The sequence below is a fragment of the Pagrus major genome, chromosome 2 (assembly GCF_040436345.1).
Source record: "Pagrus major chromosome 2, Pma_NU_1.0".
NCBI classification, from domain to species: Eukaryota; Metazoa; Chordata; class Actinopteri; order Spariformes; family Sparidae; genus Pagrus; species Pagrus major.
Genome location: NC_133216.1, coordinates 19,024,698 through 19,047,023, shown reverse-complemented (window position 1 = coordinate 19,047,023; position 22,326 = coordinate 19,024,698). Strand labels below are relative to the sequence as shown.

Sequence of the window (22,326 nt, the reverse complement as noted above, 5' to 3'; positions counted from 1 at the left end):
ATAGAAAATGCAAATGCACATCTTGTAAGAAAAGGTTGGCAAACCTGTCACTGTTGTATCTTGGCACCTCATTAACGTTACTTCCAAAACAAGTTAAATCACCCTTCCTTACACGATGCAGAGTTTTTTGTTGGGCCAGACAAGTTAACAGAGCCCTGACCCAGACATTACAGAGGCTCTTGTCAATGTATTAAGAGGCTTCGGAGTCTGAGCCAGCGTGGTGCAGAGGACAAGTGAAGTCCTCGCAGGCTCATCACTCCCTTTTAATCAGCATAAGAAAGTAGCTGCAGCAGCTGTTGGGTAAGACGAGAGAGCTACAGATGGGAGGGCCCGGGTCCTTCAAACTAAATTTAATTACTTTAGGTTCTTGTCAATTATTTTAGTGGCTTGTGGCTTGTTCATTTTCAATCCTTCATATTCTCTGGTTTGCCACAATACATGCATTATCATCAGATAGCAAAGAAATTATGTTTTCTCTCTCTCTCCCTCACTCTCTCTTTTTTTCTTTCCAGGCTGTCAGTGTGGGGAAGCATGTGAAAGGTTACCATTACATCATAGCAAACCTGGTAAGATCTCTTAATGGCATTGACTGTTTTTTTCTGGGAAATGTATTGTAAGAGTGTTGGTGTTTTGATAAGCCACATATGGATTATTCCTTTTCGATACATCAAACAGACAAGAGAGAAAGTTATTTGGCAAACAGACACACAGCAATTATCAAGACGAGGTCTTCAAACAAAGAGGGTGTCCTTAGCTCTTGAGCCAACATTATGGGATATGTATTTACTTACCCCTACTTTAACATTCAGCTTGTCTCAAGGTTGTTGTTAGCATAAAAAAGCTAACCATGCTTGCCAGTTCGATTTTCATGATACTTTAAGACAACATAATTATAAAGGAAAACAACATTCATATGAAAAACAACATCAATCAGAGACCTCAAAAGGTTGTGTTTGTTCCAGAGGGAGGGGGGAGCTACAGAAAAGGCCCACGCCCCCCTTGGTTCTGAGATTCCAGTCACCACTTTTAACTAGAATGCCCCCTGAAGTCGTATTTCCGACTCAGAAAGTCGAACGCACCTCACCAAACCCGACTTCAAAATCCAAGACGGCTGCTAAGCAAATCAACAGCTGTGAAAGCTGTTGAATGAACGGTTTATTAGCCCTTCTGTCTTATTTGTGAGTCATTAAATCCATCTTACAAACAGTTCTGTCCAACTTCTATCAGTGGATGGTGTCTGTATGTGCACAGTATCATGAAATGCCTTGTTAATCAACTGGTATTGTAAACAATAGCCAACAATCTCTAACCTTGCTAGAACTGGTATTTCAACTTGTTGTACTGGAATGCAGTTGACTCTGGAATGACGTCATTCCCAGCTCCGACTTCAAACTTCTGGGGTAATTGGAACGCACCATTGGTCCTGAGTGGTGGAGACAGGAGGTTGGCATCAGAGGAGCAGAGGCTGTCGAGAGGAACGTAGTAGTGGAGCATGTCGGGCGGTAGGAAAGGGGCCTTATGGAGGACTTTGTGAGTGAGGTGAAGGACTTTGATAGGATCCGCAGCAGCAGCAGCAGAGTTCTAGATGTACTAGATGGAGTTTATTTAGGACTTTGGATGATAGCATGCTGTTGCAGTAGTCAGGTATGGATGTGATGAAGACATGGATCAGAGTTATGGGCCGAGATAAGCCATGTTTTTTCGGTGGAAGAAGGCAGATCTGGTGATTTGTTTGAGGTGTTGTTTTGAAGGAGAGGCTGCTGTTGAAAATGACTCCAAGGTTGCGGATGTGTGAAGAGAGAGGCAGTAGAGTTATCAATGGTGAGGACGTCAGACGTTGTTTCCCTCTTTATTTTAGAATGAGTATTTTATGACTTGTCTCTCCTCGACAAAGTCATAGCTGCAGGATCTCACCCTAGTAAATGAAGTATTGCTTCAGCCTTAATCACTAAAATCTGTTCCACCGCATTTCTCTCCAGGACGATGAAAAAAGGGCCAGTGAGCTAAGGTCATGCTAGATCGGTTCTTAGAGCTTTTAGCAATTAGCATCCATCAACCCAAGATAACCCTCACATGTCTTCACTCTCTACCTCTGTCTATGGCCTGTTCCCAAATGGATGCCTCTCCACGACCACTTCACTGCAAAGTGTCACTCTGCACAGAGTCACTCTCGCAGCTGTAGAGAGTCGCACTCCACATTAATCAGGGCTATAAATAATCAGGTAAACTGTTGAAGTATGTGGAGTATGATGTTTCAGCAAAGGTGCGCACATTCTGTCGACTGGTTCTGTAGTCCACTTCCTCCCAACTGTAACTGGTTTGGGATAATTCGAATCATCTCTCCTCTCTCTATTTTTCTCTCTCTTCTTCATCAGGGCTTTAAGGACATATCTCTGGAGAGATTCATGCATGGCGGTGCCAATGTGACTGGTTTCCAGCTGGTGGACTTCAGCAGGCCGATCGTTATTAAACTGATGCAGCGCTGGAACAAACTGGATCAGAGAGAGTACCCTGGATCTGAAAGTCCACCCAAGGTGATTAAAATATTCTGTCCCATCCTCATCAAATATACAGATTGGAAACTTGTGCCTGAAAGAGCTGCCATTACCTTGTTTGAGGTAATTGCAGTGGCGGGGCTTGTTTTTGAAATGCTGTTCTCTCCAGCAGCCCACACATACTACGTCAGCTAGCTTATTCAGGAAACAAATTTTCCACCATAACACACCGTCAGTACACCTTCGTACACACCAGACACACACACACACATTTAGGGGTGGTGGAATCGGTGTGCAAATAGTTCTCCGGACATGAAATTCAACACAGAAGTCAAATTCAGCCTCAAACAGGTAACCAGTCACGGGCTGATGTGCTGCATTTGAACCATTCAGACAGTGACATGCTGCATTCGGTTCAGATTCTCAGCCAGTCAGAGTGTGACCTCAGGATGTCGGAGAGGTGAATTGGCTGATCCTACTATGATTGAATACATAAATTCCTCCATGACTCAGTGAGTTAGTGTCAAGGTTGACGTGATGCATGCAGATTATTCAGACTGAAGAGGGTTTTTTCTTTTTCATATCTGTCTGTTACATGATATTCCTCCAGGATACTTTCCCTCACTTTCCATCCAGTTCTGTATCCAAAATGCATCACTTTATCTCTCTGACTGTATACCCCTTCTCTTCTCTCCATTCACCATCCTCAGTGTCTGTTTTCTCTCACTACCCATGTCCCTTTCTCTGTCACATTAATGTGCCTGTATTTACTCTCTACCACTCCCCTTTACCTATCTGTCCTGTCTATCTCTCCTCCTTCAGCACACCTCTATTGACCGGGTAATGACCTGCTGCCAATTGCGTTGGATTTGTGCATATATTATCTGGAAATATGTCCACCTACCTATTAAAAATACATCATACTGCAGCACTCTGTCCCTGGCTCTTAGAAGACACAGACACACCCATGCACATACACATACACACTGTGGTAACTTTAAAAAGGTGATGCTGTGTGTGATTTTCAATGCTGTAAATACGTATTGATGGTCATATTCATTCGTTATTGGGATGTCATTTTTCACCCAGGACCATATTAATTGGCTAATCATCATTCTCTGATTGGCCTGATAAATTTCTCATTAGTGGATGTGGGACACATCAGTCAACCCCCTACCGTTCACACAACAACACAAGTTCGTGTGTTAACAGAGGCACACTTATTATGCATGTCAGTAAGCATGCTCAGATATACAAAACGAAGTTAAAAACTGCAGCTGATCAACTCTACATAACTTATAACGTGAAAATCTTTGATTGAATTCCCTAAATGATGTTTTACCTCGGCCTTTTGCAAACAAGACAACATGATTTGAATGATTTAACACAATAACACAAAACCAGATATCTCTAGTGACAACAGATGCCTCCAAATTGCTTTGGGCTAATTGGTTGCTGTGTAAAAACTGAGCTCAGTTAGCCTTGGGCCAACTCGTAGCCTCAGGCCAAGTAGGACTCTGGTATAATAATGTGCAGTGTGAAAATCACTATCAGGAACTTCTTGCACTGGAGACTGGGTTTTTGAGTTAACTGCTTTTGGCCATCAGTCAAAATGTCTTCACCCAGTGATTCTCAGCTGGTGTGCCTGGAGATTCATGTTGAAATGTAATGAAAACGATCAGTAACCTGGATCATTTAATATCCTCATCAAAATGCAGCCACATATCCTCTTCATGTCACAGTCTTTGGGCTTTTTCCTTCACATTTTTCTCATGCACGTTCTCTAATTGTTTGATCAGAATATGAATGGGTTTGCAACATCTGCATTAGCATATTTAACAGATAATGGGGCTGCCTTTATCAATATTTGTCCGTGTGAAAAGCATGAAATGTTTGCCAGACACCGGTGCAGAGCTCATTTTATAAATTAAATATGCATGTCCAAATGGTTTTAAAGCTACTGTCTTAATTTTTCATTTCAGTTCCTCATCTCATTTGACAAGAAAAATTAATAACAGAGCTTTGTGTGGTTATTAACCCGCATCCACTATGTTACGTTCCCTTTGCTACAGTCTATAGTGACATTATTTAATATCATTAAAAAGCAGCACAAACGCAGTGTTTGTAATGGATTTATAGATGCACACATGCATTAGTTGAATGGCAATTTGCATAGTTATCCCTTAAACAATGCTGGTATGTCTATGTCTAAGTTTTGGACACAAACTAGACAGCTTTTATGTCCTTATGCTGACATAGTGGGTCATAATAGACTAATGACTGATTGCACATCTGTTACCTAATTTGCATTATCTATACTCCAATATCACATGCTGATGACAACATCACAACCCAGTACTCAATTTTGGTGTTATATAGAACACTCTTGAGGCTCTGTTGTATGATTTGTAATTGAACAAGACTCATTGTCTGCAGCCATGAACATCCAAGTCAGAATTTCAAGTTGGAAACACGATCCACCAAGCCCGACTTCACCGACATAAACAAACATGACATTACACAGTATTGTGGCGCACCCAGTGAACAAATACCTTATCACTTCTAATTGTACATATTGTTTGAATTGTGAATCATCCTGTAGCAACTTCGAAGTTGCCATTTCTTTGTTTATGTTTACAGTTTATGTGTGCTTGATAGAAGTCTTTGCGAGCATGCAGTACCAGGCTACTCCTCTTGTCTCTTTTTAAGTGTGCTAATCTGAGAAATCAGCTGCTGTAGATGCTTCTGAATTTTAGAGACTTGCCATGCAAACATCTGTTTGCTACAGTTTTCCTGAGCAGATTCACTGGGGCCCAATCCAAATGTCCAGACTCACAAACTCACTGACTTTGACGTAAAATAAAAAGTCCAAAACCTACAAGGTTAAGTGAAACTTCACAGTGCTGTCCCATTCCTATTATACCATTTTGGCCTCTTGCAGCCTCTCTCACTCAAACACTTGACGTAAGCTAAGTTCCCTGGAACTATTGACTTGGATTGCAGGGTTAGGCTCAGGAGTGCTTTGAGCTAAGTGCTATCACCTATAATGTTACCCAAGTTTATCTTTTTATTCTAACATGGTGGCACGCTAACATTTGCTAATTAGCAACAAACACAGATTACAGCTGTTGGCAGTGTTGTTAGTTCTGCAAATATTTGATCATAAACCAAAGTATTAAACCTGATAATGGCACTCTATTCAAAGCTGCGTGATCACTAAAGTTGTTGCAATGCGTTCTGAGGGGACAGGAATGGCAGTGCCAAATATGACGAGCCGTTCAATAGTTGTTGTTGTAAATATTTCAGTCTGGACCCAAGTGGTGGTCCGACCTACCGACAAAGATTGACTACTGTACAACATCTTATGCTTGCAATGTTGCTTTATTTCACTCAAGTCAGTTCACTCAGTCTTTGGTGTAAAGCATGAATGCAGATATGTACATTCGAAATGTACGTCATACATTTTTTATAACACTTAGTTTCTATGTGAAAAGTGGCACATGCTTTCTTTTATTGCATACATCATTTATAAATGTGCTCCTTGGTCTGATACAGAGCTGTAGAGTAAACCTATATTAGGCTGTATGTTTTATCCTATTCAACGATACACATTTACATAGAAAATCTGTTTTAATTGGTGGATTTTAGCTGAGCTCAGAGATTGAACTGATCCTAGAATCGGTGTTGTTTGAAAGCCTACACTGTTTCATATGTGTCCCCGAGGTGTTTCTGTCCTACACCTGACATACACAGAAAACACTTTGCTAGTTGGCTCAGTTTTGCTGTTGTTTACTCCTTGATTTGGATTCTATACTCGTCATCTGTCAGTCGCACGCCTAAAGGCTTCTCTCATTTCAAAGGGGAGTGATGAAAGGTGGATGACATGGTTGTGCAGCTTTCCAAAACACGCCTTTTGGGATACAAATCAAGGGATGTCAGTGAGAGAGAAAACCACCTGGAGAGGCGTGGAGAGCGTCGGCGGAGTCTCTCAGCCGACTTCCCTCTTTCCTCCCATTTTCATCTCACCGCTTGTCTCCGCCGTGATGTGAAGGCAGCCCGCTGAGTGTTTGACTGCCTCTGTCTGTGTGGGGCTGTGTGTGTGTGTGTGTGTGTGTGTGTGGGCAGGGTGGGTTTGTTGCTCCTGAGTGTGTGTGGTGCTGTTCCCTGCTGCGCTGTGTCTTCTTACCTGTAATGAATTTGTCAAACAATCTGTCAAGATCACCACAACTTTTAAGAGTTTCATTAGAGAACAGCTGCTGATATTCTCGTTGTCTTACTAAGTTCCCTTACACATCAACAACTCACTCCTTAAGTGCTGCATCCTTGAATAAAACCCAATGAAACCCCATGTATTAATCCAGGGACCCTAAATTCAACATCTAAGGGAATTCCCTCTAACAAAGTGGATTTCATGAACAGATTTACAGTATAGTTTTAATGTCATTTTAATGGCCTAGTGACTGTATATTTTAAAACTATAAGCCTGTCTAAAAGTGGCACATTTACAGTGATGTTACATTTACAGTGGTGGTGATTGATGTTCACCGGTGTTAACTGTGGAAGTCAAATAAAAGTCAGAGTAGTAAGACAAATTGAGGCACAGGTCAGCATGTTTGCCTACTGATGAGGTTAGTCCACATGGATGTATGTTAAGATGGTCTGGGCTCTAGTGCAGGATAACAGTTGTCATTGGAATTAGATTGGTTCCCATTTTAGTAATATGTCACAAAGAACTACGGTATATCCCTGCAGCATTAACTTTAGCTTTGTAAATCACAGAAAGCATCTTTTCAAACACTGTTTGCTGTTTATCTAAACCATGTAGTCCTACAGAGATGGTTACTATCATTTTTTTTAAACTGAGAACCAAAAACGTCAGAATATATATGTACTGATGTGGTAAAAAGTGTGTTTAAAGGCACAGAAAAGCACCCACCACCAAAATTATGATCACATGACTGGAAAAAGCTGTGATTCTTGAGTTGATTTTCTGTTGATTCACAGACTAAAAGCTAATCCTACGTTAATGTTTTCTGATGTTACAGGTTTCTTTATATCAGTATAGAAGGAGCACATTTAATACTTAAATATTATAACGCTTACATGGTTCAAATATTTTGCATTACCTGATGGTTGATCTCTGCGAAACTTGACAAAAGTACGCACATTATTTACTCTAGTAGAAGTGCAGATACTTCTATAAAAAAGACTTTGAAATCTACTGAAAGTTCCCAGCTCTGGCCACACTCTCTGATAATGATTTAATGAGAACATTTCTTTTCTTTCTCCCTGTTTGTCCTCCATTCTTCAGTATACCTCATCTCTAACATATGATGGCGTCCTTGTGATGGCCGAGGCCTTCCGCACCCTCCGCCGTCAGAAAATTGACATCAGTCGTCGCGGCAATGCTGGTGACTGCCTGGCAAATCCTGCTGCTCCCTGGAACCAAGGAATAGACATGGAGCGTGCTCTCAAACAGGTTGGCGCAAGTTTAATGTTGTGTATGTCAGTATGAACAGATTGGCAAATGCTTCATAAACACACAAACACATGCCCAAAGCAGTCTGTTAGACAGCTGGCATGAAGAACAAGGAAATGTTCCACAAATTCATGGCGACATTTATAGTTGTAGATTGTTGTTGGGACCTTGATGGAGCACCCACCACAGTCCAGACACACTTACTGTAACAAACAAACTTGTAACACTTTACTTGTGGAGACATTGTAATGACTTCCCGTCACTTCTCAAGTACTTACTCTAACATTAACAATAATCACTAAATGTGTTACAAACATTATCATAACCTTAACCTAGTCATAATTAAACTAACTATTCATGTTCTTTTGGGGGGGGGGGGGGATCTATGATGCTGTTATTGATTAAAGTTATAATCCAGAAGATTTTCAGATTTTGAAGTAGTTTAAAACTGCAGCAGGGAGCGACTCAGCTGGTTTCAAAAAGACGTCTGATTATATGTAAGCTTATGAGAAAATGACCCCACTTCTCACTTGATTTATTACCTCATCAAACAGTTTCCTCATGAGTCTAGAGTCTCATTTGCTAGTTTCAAGTCCTCTTCAATGCAGTTTTGTAAATCGTAGTCCCATTTAGAGAAAAATAGACGAAAATGCAGGGTATGCTTTAGGGCGTGGCTACCTTATGACCAACAAGTCGCTACCACTCGACTCGAGTGCTCAGTCAGATCCAATCAGGATCCTCCCCAGCTCGAACCTCGTCAAAATCTGGTAACATCTGACATCTAAAAACCCAAGATGGTGGCTCCCATAATGCCAAACACAAGCCTGTAAAACAGTAGCCCACAAAACAATGGGTGGCCATAATTTATTATTTAGTCTATGGATGGAACATTACTGTTTGTAATATAACCTCACTGACATGACCCTCACTGCTAATTGTTCACTGATTTACTGTAACGCAAACCAAATATCTCCTCTGCTGCTGTTTCATGTTAAACCGTTTAACTATTTGTAAAACAATGATTGTACAGCTGCAACATACGCAAAAAAAAAAAAAAAAATAGCTGCCATATCAACCTTTTCTCCCAATCTTACTGTAATTTTTGATATAAATCCAGGTACGCATTCAAGGCCTGACTGGGAACATTCAGTTTGATCACTACGGTCGGAGGGTCAACTATACCATGGACGTGTTTGAACTGAAGAGCAACGGACCTCGCAAGGTAGGCTCTCCTCATGGCTTAGAAAGCAAAAATAAACAACACTTACATCCCATGGTCAACTTATTCCATTCAGTTTTTGTGATGTATGTGTGGTGATGTTTTTAATCGCTTCAGCAGAAAAGTGAAAGTTACTTTTTTATCACCATGGAAAGAACAGACGCGTCGCTTACTGATACTGTGCAAGGAGAACTTCTCTAGTTTTCAATGTGTGCTGAATTTTTCTCGTTTAATCCCTCATGATGGCTGATTGTTGAAAAATTTATTCATTTTCTGCATAATCCTCTTCATGCTTCTTAATTAATAAATGTCTTACTGTAAGGACAAATATCTTCAGATACGGAAGTGCAACTGAACCATCACAGCTTGTGTTTAAAAAGCTCTTTGGAGTGCCCGTTGGAGAGCAGCTCTCAGACAACCCGGGGGTACATAAAACTCCACAGTGACGAAAATAAGGAAAGTTTGAACATAATCCTTCTTCATAACAGGAAAAAGTAGGAGGATGAGGCCCAGGTTGAAAGTACTCATAATTTCTCTTTACTGGAAAAAAGGATACGAGTAGCACCTATGATAAAGAAGTAACACGATGTTCCCGCTTCTCAAGTGTTCCTTCGACAGCAATGTGTGTTTATTGAAAGTTCTTGGCTCTCACTCAAGATCTCTCAATATCTTCTACAGTTCCGATGGGAAATCTGCTGGAATGAGCTCATTCTGTTGACTCGGTTTTTTTTTAAACTTTCTATTCCTTACCTTCATCTCACATAAGTTCTGTTTCTTATTTATATCTCTTAATCTGTTTTTGTCTATCTTAATTTAATTGTGAACATTTTAAATTTCATATTTGAAGCATGAATTGCGCCATAAAGCCGTTTGATTGAATGTTGGTCGCTCTCTCTTTTTTATTCCCGTTTCTCTTAGATTGGCTACTGGAACGACATAGACAAACTCGTGTTGGTCCAGAATGAAAATGCTCTGTCCAATGACAGCACAGCAATGGAGAACCGGACGGTAGTCGTGACAACAATCATGGTAATGTACCCTCACACTGCTTTCAATTCTGCATAGTTTGGTTACTGTTTGAAGCTGTCCTTCAACACTGACATTCAGTCTTTTCAATTCCAAAACCCAATTTCACCAAAACCTTGCTCACACCTGCTTTTCCAGCTCACATCTATCACAAGTAGAGGCTTGGAGTGACGGAGATGCAAAAAGGTGTAAATCTGTTGTAGAAAAGATGATCAACCTGGGGTTTGGAACTTCTGCAAGGGTTTACAAAACACTTCTAAGCGATCGCAAAATGGTATAGGAGCGAGAAAATGCCTGTGACAAAATGGTGGAATCGATAACAGCGAGAACAAAAGTCTATGCACCGATCCGATACAACAGCATTTATTTATTAGAAAGGGGACACTGCTAGAAATGTAATATATCACATATATGTCCCTATATGTTACCTTAAGGTAGTATATGTTTATTACTTACATACATTCTTCAATATACTGTATGGAGATATAGGTTTATAACATATATGAAATGCCCATAGTAAAATTTGTACATAAATGAAATGAAAAATTAGTATCTGTATAAGTCACTTCACTTTTTAGTCACTGTACAAGTCATAGATAGAGTTTACGGTTGAACCATGGGCTGGGGGCAGATATGTACTTTCCTTAGTGGCCATAAAGGATACATTCAGTGTCAGAAAGCCAGGGGGTGAAGTACAACAGGAGTGTCACGTGGCAGAGTTTTCGTGAATGTCAAAGAAAAATCAGGTTGGAGCTGTACGAGCTGTAGCGAGCACTCCGAGCACAGCCAGGAGGGAGTGGCACTTGTCCAGCTGGAAGATTACACTAATGTCTCATTAGTAGGCAAATCTAAAACTGACCTCGGATCACCATTTAGAAATGACCTCAGTCCAGTCTCTTCTAATGGCTTTCGCATAGACACCGGTCTGCAGCCCTGTGTAATTATTCCGCTTTCTTCTACAAACACGGATAAAGGAGGGCTATTCGGTGGACTTGTGCACATCCTCTGCTTACATTTGATTTCACTCGACCCATCTGCAGCCTTTTTATGGTGGCCATCCCCTTCCTGTAAAGGCAATCAGTCTAATTCAATTGGGCATGCAAAGTGATGCAAGTGAAAGCAACTCAAAGGACTAATTTCAGCCCGCAGATAAAACAAGCCACAGATGTTTGAGCTTTGGCAATTCAGCATTTTGTTTCAAGCCACATTGATTCATCCAGCAAACTCTAAAGTATCGCCAAAATATCTGTAGTTGCACTTACAGTAAAGCATTGCTCACACAAACACCTATAAATGGACAACTTTTCAATGATGAGTTGATGATACAAGCGGAAGTCTACAGTGCCTCCGGTGGCCAGAATTGGGAGCAACCAGCCAGGTCTGCACAGAGGGAAAGGACCACACATGCTGCAGGAAAGAGTGGAGAAAAATGAATTCAGCTGGACTAAATGTCCCCAGTGACAGCCCCGCCTCCAGACATGCACACTTCAACTGGCAATGTATTACACCTCAGCGCAGTGTGTGGTGTGGTGCCCACACCCAGACCCAAAACAAGCAAAACACATCAACACACTCAGATAAATCAAAGGGCAGGTTGTTATTCTTTGATAAAAATCCTATTTTGAAAATGTATATATCATGTTATACTGTTATGAACTGTTATGTTAATGAATACATCACAGTTTTTTGCTGCCTGTATGACTGTTTGGCTTGTGTTTATAATTGCATTCAGTTTGTGTGGCTGTAAAAGAGATGAGTGTGGATTTGGCATCACTGCATTCGTCTTCTCGATGTTTGTTCCTTCCTCGTTTCTTCCCTCCCATGTCTGTCTATCATCTGATTTTTCCCAATGCCAACATCCTCTCTCTCTCTCGCTCTCTCTCTCTGTCTTGCTGTCTATCTTTAACTCCACTCATCTCTTCAACCCCCACGTCCCATCCTCATATTAACCTCCATGCCTTCCCCACCTGCATATTTCTCTGTGGATGGTGACCTCAGCAGGCCTTGGCTAACGTTAGCTCAGCCACCTCCTCCTCTTTGCAGCCTCTGATGATGAGGAAGCCTCTGCTGCGACACTGATGCCGGGTCTGCAGACAGAGCAACAGACTGAAACGCAGACTCGCCTGAGTCGCAAACCCTCGGGAAAGAGAGAGGACAGACAGACTGATAGACTGAGCGTCTTTAAAGCTCTGTACAAAGACTCATTGTGCTCTGTTTTTGTTTTGTCCTGAGGGCTTTTCTCTTTATGCATAATTTGTTTCAAAAGGTGCTTTTTTTTTTGTTTTGGAATTGTTTATTTGTATAGAAGTGGTTTGTCTTGCATTAACACAGACACAAAGAAAGACGAGACACAGCTGCCATGTTTTGGGATGCCTTGCTCACCGTGCGCCTGTCTTCCTCTTATGACAAAAGCCACAGTTGGACGAGAGCTCTGCGAGGGATTCTGTCAAGATTTGACATTTGGCTACAGAAAATCACCGGACCATTGGACAGCGATGTTAATTCACATTCTTTTCAGTCTTTTTGAGGACACCAGAGTCACCACCACCTTCTGTATTACACTACAAAGCACCTACAGTATAAAAAATGTAATATTTTTCTATATTTTCACATTCTTTCTGTTTGTCTTTTGAGCGAAGGTGTAGGAGGGGAATTATACATGGACAGGTCCTTTTGTCAGTCCTCCTGCATTTTGCAGCGCTCGCCTTTGGATACCGCTCTCCCTCTGTCCTGCTCTTTCTGCTCCGTCACTCTGTAAATCTACTCAGTCATGCTCACTCGGCCAACTTTCCTCTCCTGTATTTCAGCTCCTCTGAGAGCTCTACACCTGGATGGAAAGGTTTTCAACGCTAGGGGCGCTTGTCTGAAGCACAAGAGATGCACAGACTTCACATTGAAATGTCACCATTTAAATGTTTTAATAGGTTTACAATGTCATACTAGTATTGTACATGTTTGTTAACATTAAAGGTGGTAGAGTAAAGGATGTCCAAAAGCATGATTCTAATGAAAAACAATTTTAAATTAAGTCACCATCCAACTGACAAATGAGGAGGGATATATATATAAGTCTCACACTATTAGAAATAAATGCATACACACAGATATTTGCACAAACACAACCCGTGTGAGCAAAGTGCATTGGTTGAGCCTGTTGTCATTTGCCTTTAAGTACTTGCTGTACTTAACATAACCCGTCAGTATATGACAATCTCTTTTTAATGCTTTTGCTTTTGTCTTAGTTAACCACAGCATTCAAAATGCACTTTTAAAGATGTGCATGTCTAATTGACTTTAATATGATATTTAATTATAAAAAAATCAATTGAATTTGCCTTTAAATGTATTTTTTATGATGGATGGATAATCAGAAAGTACAGCATGCTTAGGTGCAGCACACAGAGCCATAAAAATGGTCAACTCACTGTCAAACTTGCTCCTACAGTGTGTTTATAAATACACAGAGCTGAAGTTGGGACATTGATATTAGGAAGGTACATTATTTATGTGATCGTATAAAGTAGGTCAAATTACAGAAGACTTAATATGCAAGCGTCTGAAAGTGTTGGCTTTGGAGAAATACAGAAGTAGTTCAGCCAAAATATTGTCTCACGAAACTTAGTGTGGCTGCTGGTCGACAGTGACTCTTTTAAAAGGTTGAATCATTGGTGAGACTCGGCCTCGGGCTGGGTAGTTACCTTGTGGACGACGTGTAACTGACTTGTGACTGTCTCTGTGACTGGCTGACTTACTTACCATGAAAAGCTGTTGAACTGACAGGTTCCCACATGCAGAAAAAAGCAAATCCCAAATGTGTTTTAATCACATGTGAAATTGTAAATTTCTAATGAGTAATGAGAATTTCCATTACTGTTTTATTTTCAAATATTAGGATTTTGGTTCACATGTAAATAGCCAATCGCTATGTGAAAATGTATGAAAATGTTAAAATTTACATTTTATGTGCCGTGTTTTGTTTCCTCATGTGGAAGTTCAAAAAAGCCAATCATGTATGAGTCTATGTAATTTACATGCGAAAATTAAATGTGAATTTCACATGTTGAAATGTTCATAGTTTATATCCGTCACATGTGGAAAGTTAAATTTCAAACATAAACTGGATACTGGCTGATTGGCTGCTCTCTTTATGGCTGAATATCTGTGACATAATCATGCTGACTCACGCTCTAATATGTGACTAGATAGATGATTATGTAGTGTAATTGCAGTAATTAATGAATGAATGGACTGATTGACCAACTGACTGACTGAAGCGGGCTGTGACTAACCGACTGCCTGGCTTACCCCTCTGGTCATCTGAATGGACGGCTCGCGGGCTGATTAAATGTCTCTGTGGTCGGCTAACTCGTTATGTGACAGTCCAGCTTTTTAAATGCTGAACTGATTGCGTGTCTGTTTGGCAGCCTGGATGGATGACGGGACAGTTAAGTGACTGTCCAGTCGGGTGCCTGTTTTCACTGGCTGGCTAACTGGCTTACATAGCAAGTCCTGTCTGCCTCTTTGGCTCCAGTGTGAAGTGTTTCATGTCTTATCAGCACCAACCATTTGCTTCTACAAAGCTGCTCCCTCTCTCCATGTCGGTCTGTTCATCCTATACCCGCTCTTGCTCTCTGCCTCTTTCCCTCCTCATTTTTCACTTTGTCATATTCCCTCTTTATCTCTCCTTCATGCTTCCCCCTTTTTCCAGTCCTATCTGTCCTCTATTCTCCCTGTAGCTATCTGTTTGTATTCTGATCTGGCCCTTCATCTTTCTTCTATACTTTCACGCAGCCAACACGCCCCACATCCCTCTCTCCATCTGCATATCCTCCAATTTATTTACCATGCCGTCCCTTTCTTTTCCTTTCAACCTCTAGATCTCGACTCGCTTTTCCTCCCATTTTCACCTTCCATTTCTTGCCATGCCTTCTGTTGGCACATGCAACACCCACCCATGATGCGTTCTTCCCTGTATGCGCCATCATGCAGGACAACACAAACACACAGTGCCTTGGCACCTTCACACCAAGACAAAGGCGTCTGGGGCAAACTGATAACAGACCTGAAGGAGGCTTTAAAGTAGAAACAGCAGAGCTCTTACTGGCTTGTGTGTGTCTGTTTATGTGCAGTTGTTACATAATAATAAATCACCTCTTCAGTCAAATTAAGCGGCCTGCTCTGATTTCAAACACTTGAACTTCTAACATAATAAAGCTGAGGCTAATTTGATAGAGGTAACTGAGATGGTTGTATTCTCCTCGTTAACACAAATTAAGTGAATGATTCCCTTGAGATTCACTAATGTAAGAAGAGTAGGAAAAAAGCCTTTTTACATTTTTCAAGTGGTCAAAAAAGGAGAGGGGTGATACCACTCTTGTGTTTGCGTATTGTAGTGTAGGTGGAGCCAACAGCCAGTTAGCTTAGCATAAAGACTGACGTACAGTGACTTCCTGAAGTCTCAACTGATTGCCTCACAGTGATGTTAAGAGTCCAGTCACCGTGCTAAGCTAAGCTAACTGTCTCCTGGCTGTAGCTTCATATTAAACGGACAGAAATATTCTATTTAAGCGGTTCAAGATTTTAGAATTTGTGTTTCACTGCATCCAAAATGAGTCGGCCCACTACAACAGAATTTTAATGATATTTGATTAACATAACGATATCATCTGGTCACAGCATTCACCATTTGTTCTTTTGCTTACTTGCTCACAAATAACCAAATAGTCCCTCGTTGTCCAATTTGTAAGAAAGTTGATTTGATTTTCAACTCGTCAATTACTGACGCTTTGGGATTGTCAGTATTTGATGAGTTGGGAATAAGGCTAAAATGTTATTCACCCGCAGAAATAAGTCCTATGTGATTTTGGTTCGTAAAAATAAAATTTGACTTGAGTGAATCTCTGCCCCAAAATAATCCTCCAAACAAGTTTCCTCACAAACTGTAATCTCCCACTATTGTCAGTACTATTTGGTGCATTTCTGGGAGGTAAATATCACACCAGTTTGGAAGCCATCGAGTTGATGATTGTAAAGAAATATGGCATTCACTGCAAGATCATTGTGAAAGATGTAAATTAGACATAAACAGTAATGGGATTGTCCTTTAAGACATGTCTTTCAGCTCACATCGTTATTATTGTCTTTATTCCTGCTACAGAGCACTCCTCATGGCGGTGTTGATCTATCAGAGGGAATTTACTTGAAACTGTTTTGCCGTTCATTAACATTATGATTCATGATGAGTCGATGGAATGAGAGCCCCGGGACCTGCTAAAGTCCCTGATAACGACATTTTCAGAGAAATGTTTTTGTATCATCTGACATTGAACGTAACAGGGACAATTTTTGTATTTGATGATGATGACGTTGGTGATAAAAGTACAAAGTGTTTGAGATGTTCAGCATAAATTAAGAACTCAGTTCCCCATTGTGGGGTTGTTTTTGGAAGGAATGTATTTTGTTTTCACTAATTTCATACTGGCAGAATAATGTTTTGTAAGAAATGTGATCATGCAGTGCTTTGGGTGTTTTTTGTTTGTTTTAAAATGTGTGTCTGTTTCTCAACCTTAATATGTGTATTTAAGATTATTCTCATTATTTTATATTTGTTATTTGCCTACACACGAAAGATCACATGAACATCCCCAAAATATGTTTTGACAAATTCCTTTTAAAAACCTGGTGCCTACATTATCCACAATGCAATGAGTGACAGTGGCAATTTATCAGATTACATGCACCTTCATCTGGAGCCAAAGAAAGGCTTCATACTACCTTTTTTTCATATATGCAGTAGTATTTTCCAAGATCTGTAAACACACTTTAATGTGTAAAATTGGTGGAGTTACCCTTTAATGATAAACTCAATTTAAATTGATGTAGAAACAGAGTCTTCAGCTATGCTAGCAGCTCTGTGAGGCAGTGCTTCGGTACAGCAAAGCTTTGAGCTTAATGCTAACATCAGTATCCTAACAGGCTCACAATGACAATGATGTTCAGCAGGTGTATTTATTACCATGTTCACTACATTAGTTAAGCTGTAGCTGATGGGAATGTCTTTTGAAGGTAATTAGTCATAAACAAAGAATTGGACAAATAAAAGTAAGAATATTTCTTCAATAAATTAATCAATTTGAAATCTAAATACATTGAATAACATTTTACCTTTCAACATGCACAAGTACACAAGTAAAAGGTTTAATTTTTAGCTCTTTGTTTACTGAAGAGAAAGCGGATCAATTTGTAAATCCAGCTTCGCTTCGTAAGATTTGTTTGCAGTGTTCAGTCTCCATTGCAGGATCTTTTTTAAAGCCCTCTTCCTGCTTGCTTGCTTTCAATGTAATTCCATTTCCTGGATTGAAGATTGTTCTGTCGATTCCTTATAAATCTGTGTGTCAGTGACTTTGCTGCTCGTTTGACCCCTTTCAAAACATGTCGGCTTACAATCCTCTTTGATTAAACTGTACTTGTTTTCAATGTGAATCAATTTCCTGAATGAAGAATTCAATAAGAAATATGCTATCATATTGTATTGTGTTTTATGATCTTCATAAACCGTCTCACAGCTCGGGAGTGTTGGATATTATGAAAGCCTGTTTGATTAATTAGATGAGATTAATCTTTGATTAAAAAGGGTTTGATGGCATTTTAATAGGCTTGGTTTCAGTTGGATTACAGGGCGAGCAGCCTCCGGCATAATACCATAACTCACATGCTTGTGATGGATGCGCTGTCGCTCAAAAGTCTGTGTGTGCGTTTCTTTTCCTCTGTGTAGGTGTAACAATGTGTTTCCGGGGCTTGTGTTCGTGTCTCATTCTTGACGCACCCACCAGCATTAAAATCTCTGTTTGCTTTCATTGTTTTTAACTGCATGCACAGAAATCCTTCTACCTCTTATGACTGATTACCAAAACAGAAGTCACCCTCTGCTTTTTTATGCCTGTGTTTTTCTGCTCATTTCTCTCCTCTCAGCCTTAGTGTTGTACTGAGTCAGGTGCAGGTCCCAGTGGAGGCATGCAGAGTCAGATGAAGGCATAAAACAAGGCACTAGAAGTCAGAAACACAAGATTTAAAACATCTTCCTCAGACATGGGCTTTTAAAAACAGCTCTAATATTTTTCCCATTTTCACAAACTGTGCAGACGTTTCTATCAAGTTCTGGGTGGCTGTTGTGTTTTCCTGGTAGGATGGTTTGTCTGTGAGATTTTTTTACTGGACCTTTACTGACCTAAGTGTATGGTTTAATCAATCCCTCATAATGATGTGCATACATTTCATAATCTTAATGTTTTGATCAAATGTTTGCTTTCATAGATGCTGGTGTCCATTTGTGTATTTCATAAAATTGTGCTTTTTTTGTGTGTGATAAAAAAGCAATACGAGTCTCTTTTGAAATATATATACCTACAGTATATTTTCCCCAGGAATAATATGCACTGGTATCATTTAACTTTGTACAGTATGTGTTTTACCCTGCTACACTGTTTGCAACCGCACTGCTGTCTCCTCTCGATAAGTTTTCACTTTCCGTCTTTTAATAATCCCTGCTGTCATGTTCCTCCAAACAGTTGTGTCTTTCTCCCCCTTATGCTGGTTTTGTAGGAGGGTCCCTATGTGATGCTGAAGAAGAACTGGGAACTTTATGAAGGCAACGACCAGTACGAGGGATACTGTGTGGACTTGGCCTCGGAGATCGCCAAACACATCGGAATCAAATACAAGATCTCCATCGTACCAGACGGGAAATATGGCGCCAGGGACCCAGAGACAAAGATATGGAACGGCATGGTCGGAGAGCTTGTGTATGGGGTGAGTGCTGATAGAAAATATCTGGACTGATTATTTTCTAAGTTATTTTTGCAATACATTTTTCCATTGTTTAGCCTATCTAATGCCAGAAAAACAGGAGAGAAGAACTGAACAATTATTGATTATCAAAATGTTCTCAATTGATTGTTTGGTCATTTGGTAAATTAGGAAAATTCAAGTAATTCAAATATTTTTCTTCCAAAGTGTTTAGTTACAGCTACAGTTGAAAACAGATTAAAGGTCCAGTGTGCAGGATTTATGGCAGACTCCGCCATGGGAGAAGACCCACTTCTTCTGTAGATATAAAAGGCTCATTTTAACGTAACAAAAACACAACGATTCTTAGTTTCAGGTGATTATACACTGATGAAAACATAGTTATAGATATGATATTCCATTTCTGCGAATAGACCCCCTAAATTGACTAAAACTGACAGAAACACAGATTAAAGTCCAGTATGTAATTTATACACAATAACCCATAATGTCAAATTTACAATGTACTACTGTACATTAAAAAGGGTACAAATAAAACATGTACAACGCAAGAATTGTGTTGAATCGACACTTCTGTGTTACAGGATCAACATTACTTGAACATTGTAATCTTCATAGAGATCATATACACGTACAGTATATAATGCGGAACTATTACAGGGCTCCTACTATTGTGTACCCCACTATGGGCCATCAAACAAATAGCTGAGAAATGCTCCAAACAACTCTCATGGAGTCCATAAACTTGTCTCCAGCTCCGCGTCTCCTCATGTCAGTTCCCTGCAGAGGCGCAGTGTGTCGAAGGGTTCACTTACTTCCTGAGAATTTGGCGAGCTGCCTAATTATGCCACTGACAGCCATGCACGGGCTGCAATTTCACACTGCTGTCTCAACGCAAACTTTATCAACATGCAGAAGACAATGTCAGTCGTCACTGTGCGGAAGAGTGAAAGTGGAGACGTTGCTGCAGAACAGCGACAGAATTAATTAGCCTCTGGGATCCGGATAGTGGAAGGTGACACAGCAGAACCGCTGGAATGACAAATCAGGTTTGATTTGTTCCTAACACTCGCAGTCCTCTCTGATGACTCTTCTGCCAAACAAAGAAAACACATTGTAAGATTTCAGCACTTTGTCCTGCCCTGTTTTATGTCTGTTTGTCCTCTACTTTCTGTTTATCTTCACAACTTTTCTTCTCCTTTTCTTTCATGTCATGTACTTTTGTCTGCAGCTCTCCATTTATTTTGTGTCTCTTTCTGGAGCGTGTTTGGGCTTTTTGATATTCCTCTCTCTTCTCGTCCGATGTTTTCTTTCCATATCGCATCTGACTTTCTTGTCTTTGCTTTTGCTGTTCAGTCTCCTCGCATTGTAACATCCTAACGCCTCACACTTGCTATTTGATATGCTGTTATTGTAGCCTCTTTTTCAGTTAAGACTGCAGACGTCGTTTAGACACACGCTGCTACTCAGAAACAGATACTCAGTGTGCTGAATGAATGATGTTTTTGACTCTTCTACAGATTGTGCATGTGTGTGTGCGTGTCTGTGTGCTTGCAAGTGTGTGTGAGACCTTGCAGGCTGCTTTATATTCAGGCTGTGTCACTTTCATGCCCACATATGAATTACTTCTCTGTCATTCTGCTGCTTTTCCATCTACCTCCTCTGTCTCTCTCCCCCGCTGTACCAGTCACCCTTTTTCCTTTTTCCTTAAGTTACTCCTTGCTCCTTTACTGTGCTTGTCTACTTTACCAGCCTCTTGTGTTTCAAATTGTATTCCCCCCCTCCTTTATCTTTGTCGTCAGACTCCCCCTTCTGCAGACAAGGGAGTTCACAGACAGTTCCTGCTCATCATCACTCACCTGTTTTACATAAAGTTGGCTCCAAATTGACTAAACAAAACATACTTTTCTCCCCAGAAAGCAGAAATTGCCGTGGCCCCGCTGACCATCACGCTGGTGAGAGAAGAGGTGATCGACTTCTCGAAGCCCTTCATGTCTCTGGGAATCTCCATCATGATCAAGAAGCCGCAGAAGTCGAAGCCAGGTGTCTTCTCTTTCCTGGACCCGCTGGCCTACGAGATCTGGATGTGCATAGTGTTCGCTTACATTGGAGTCAGTGTTGTGCTCTTTTTGGTGAGTGACTAGAAATTTGATTGCAACGTTGTGACAGTTTGATGGTTTTTCAAAGGCTTGGGGTTTAGAGATGAAAGTGCAGAATCTCTAATTTGGCTCACAGGCTAAGGATATTTTCAATTTTTCATAATATAGATAAAAGAGAGGAGACTCATGGCAGCTTTTACTGCTGGATGCCGTTTTCTGATGATACTGGTAACATTTGAATATACTGTATGTACAGACTACTTTAACTACTACTCTTTTTATAAAAGAGACTTTTTTAAGACAATATCTTTACTTTTACTCAAGTAAGACTTTTGGGTACCATTTACAACACTTCAAAACTTCACTGAAGTTAAAGTATGATATATTATATAATGAATAATCAGCAAACGCAGCTAGTAGAAGTATCCATAGTGCAGTGAAGTGGTCCCTGTCAGTGTTTTACTGTTGTGTCTGATGATTTTAGATTAATATTACTGCTGCATTAAAGTGTATGTTCTTTTTTCCTGCTGGAGATGTATGGTTGAAATGATTTTACCTGCTTTATATAGTGATTGGTAGTTTAATGTACAGCAATGCATCATATTCTATAAGATCATCATGTGTGATGACACATTTTCCAGCTATACAAGAGGGTTTTTAAAATAGTTTTATTTAAATAATTAGTTTTATTAATTATTTAGTATGATAGAAGGAGAATCCTCTCAACTCATAAAGGAGCACCGAATGATTTACTTTATCACAGGTGTGCTAAATCATAGATAAGTACTGTATAAATGTGTGCAAAATGGAAATACTCAAGTGAATTTCAAGTACCACAAATTTGTCTTGAAGTACAGTCCGTGCATTCGCTTTGTTACATTCAAGAAATGTAAGATTCTTCAAGGACTACTACTAGACAGGAATAATATCACAGACAGGTCTGCATGCAGGATATTATACAGACACTCAATGTGAGATATTTCAGAAAATCATGTCAGGGTAACTCCTCTGACACCAACGTGTCTGCATATTCAAGAAAACATTTTTCTCTTCCAAACAGGATCAAGAAGTGTATCCTCTGTGGTTTAATTTAGCTGTTATGATCATTCCTTCTCCCTCTGTTAATTTGCTTCATTCTGTATTAACATAAGACCTTAAATGAGTTTTTTTTTTTTTTTTCTTGTTTTGATCTATAACATTTAT

The 22,326-nt window shown here is 40.1% G+C and overlaps 1 protein-coding gene across 3 annotated transcripts in view; it reads left to right on the top strand.

Annotated features, from left to right (window-relative positions):
• gria4a (glutamate receptor, ionotropic, AMPA 4a) overlaps positions 1-22,326 on the top strand; it is a 110,883-nt gene that overhangs the window by 54,862 nt on the left and 33,695 nt on the right. For 2 of the 3 annotated variants that reach the window (XM_073483684.1, XM_073483676.1), the window contains exons 6-12: positions 513-566; positions 2,376-2,534; positions 7,807-7,974; positions 9,092-9,196; positions 10,112-10,222; positions 18,821-19,027; positions 20,941-21,156. In XM_073483684.1, the coding sequence (XP_073339785.1) occupies positions 513-566; positions 2,376-2,534; positions 7,807-7,974; positions 9,092-9,196; positions 10,112-10,222; positions 18,821-19,027; positions 20,941-21,156 (1,020 nt within the window). Of the gene's footprint in view, positions 1-512; positions 567-2,375; positions 2,535-7,806; positions 7,975-9,091; positions 9,197-10,111; positions 10,223-12,262; positions 12,299-18,820; positions 19,028-20,940; positions 21,157-22,326 lie in introns of those variants that run through there. The other variant, XM_073483691.1, reaches the window with a different exon arrangement.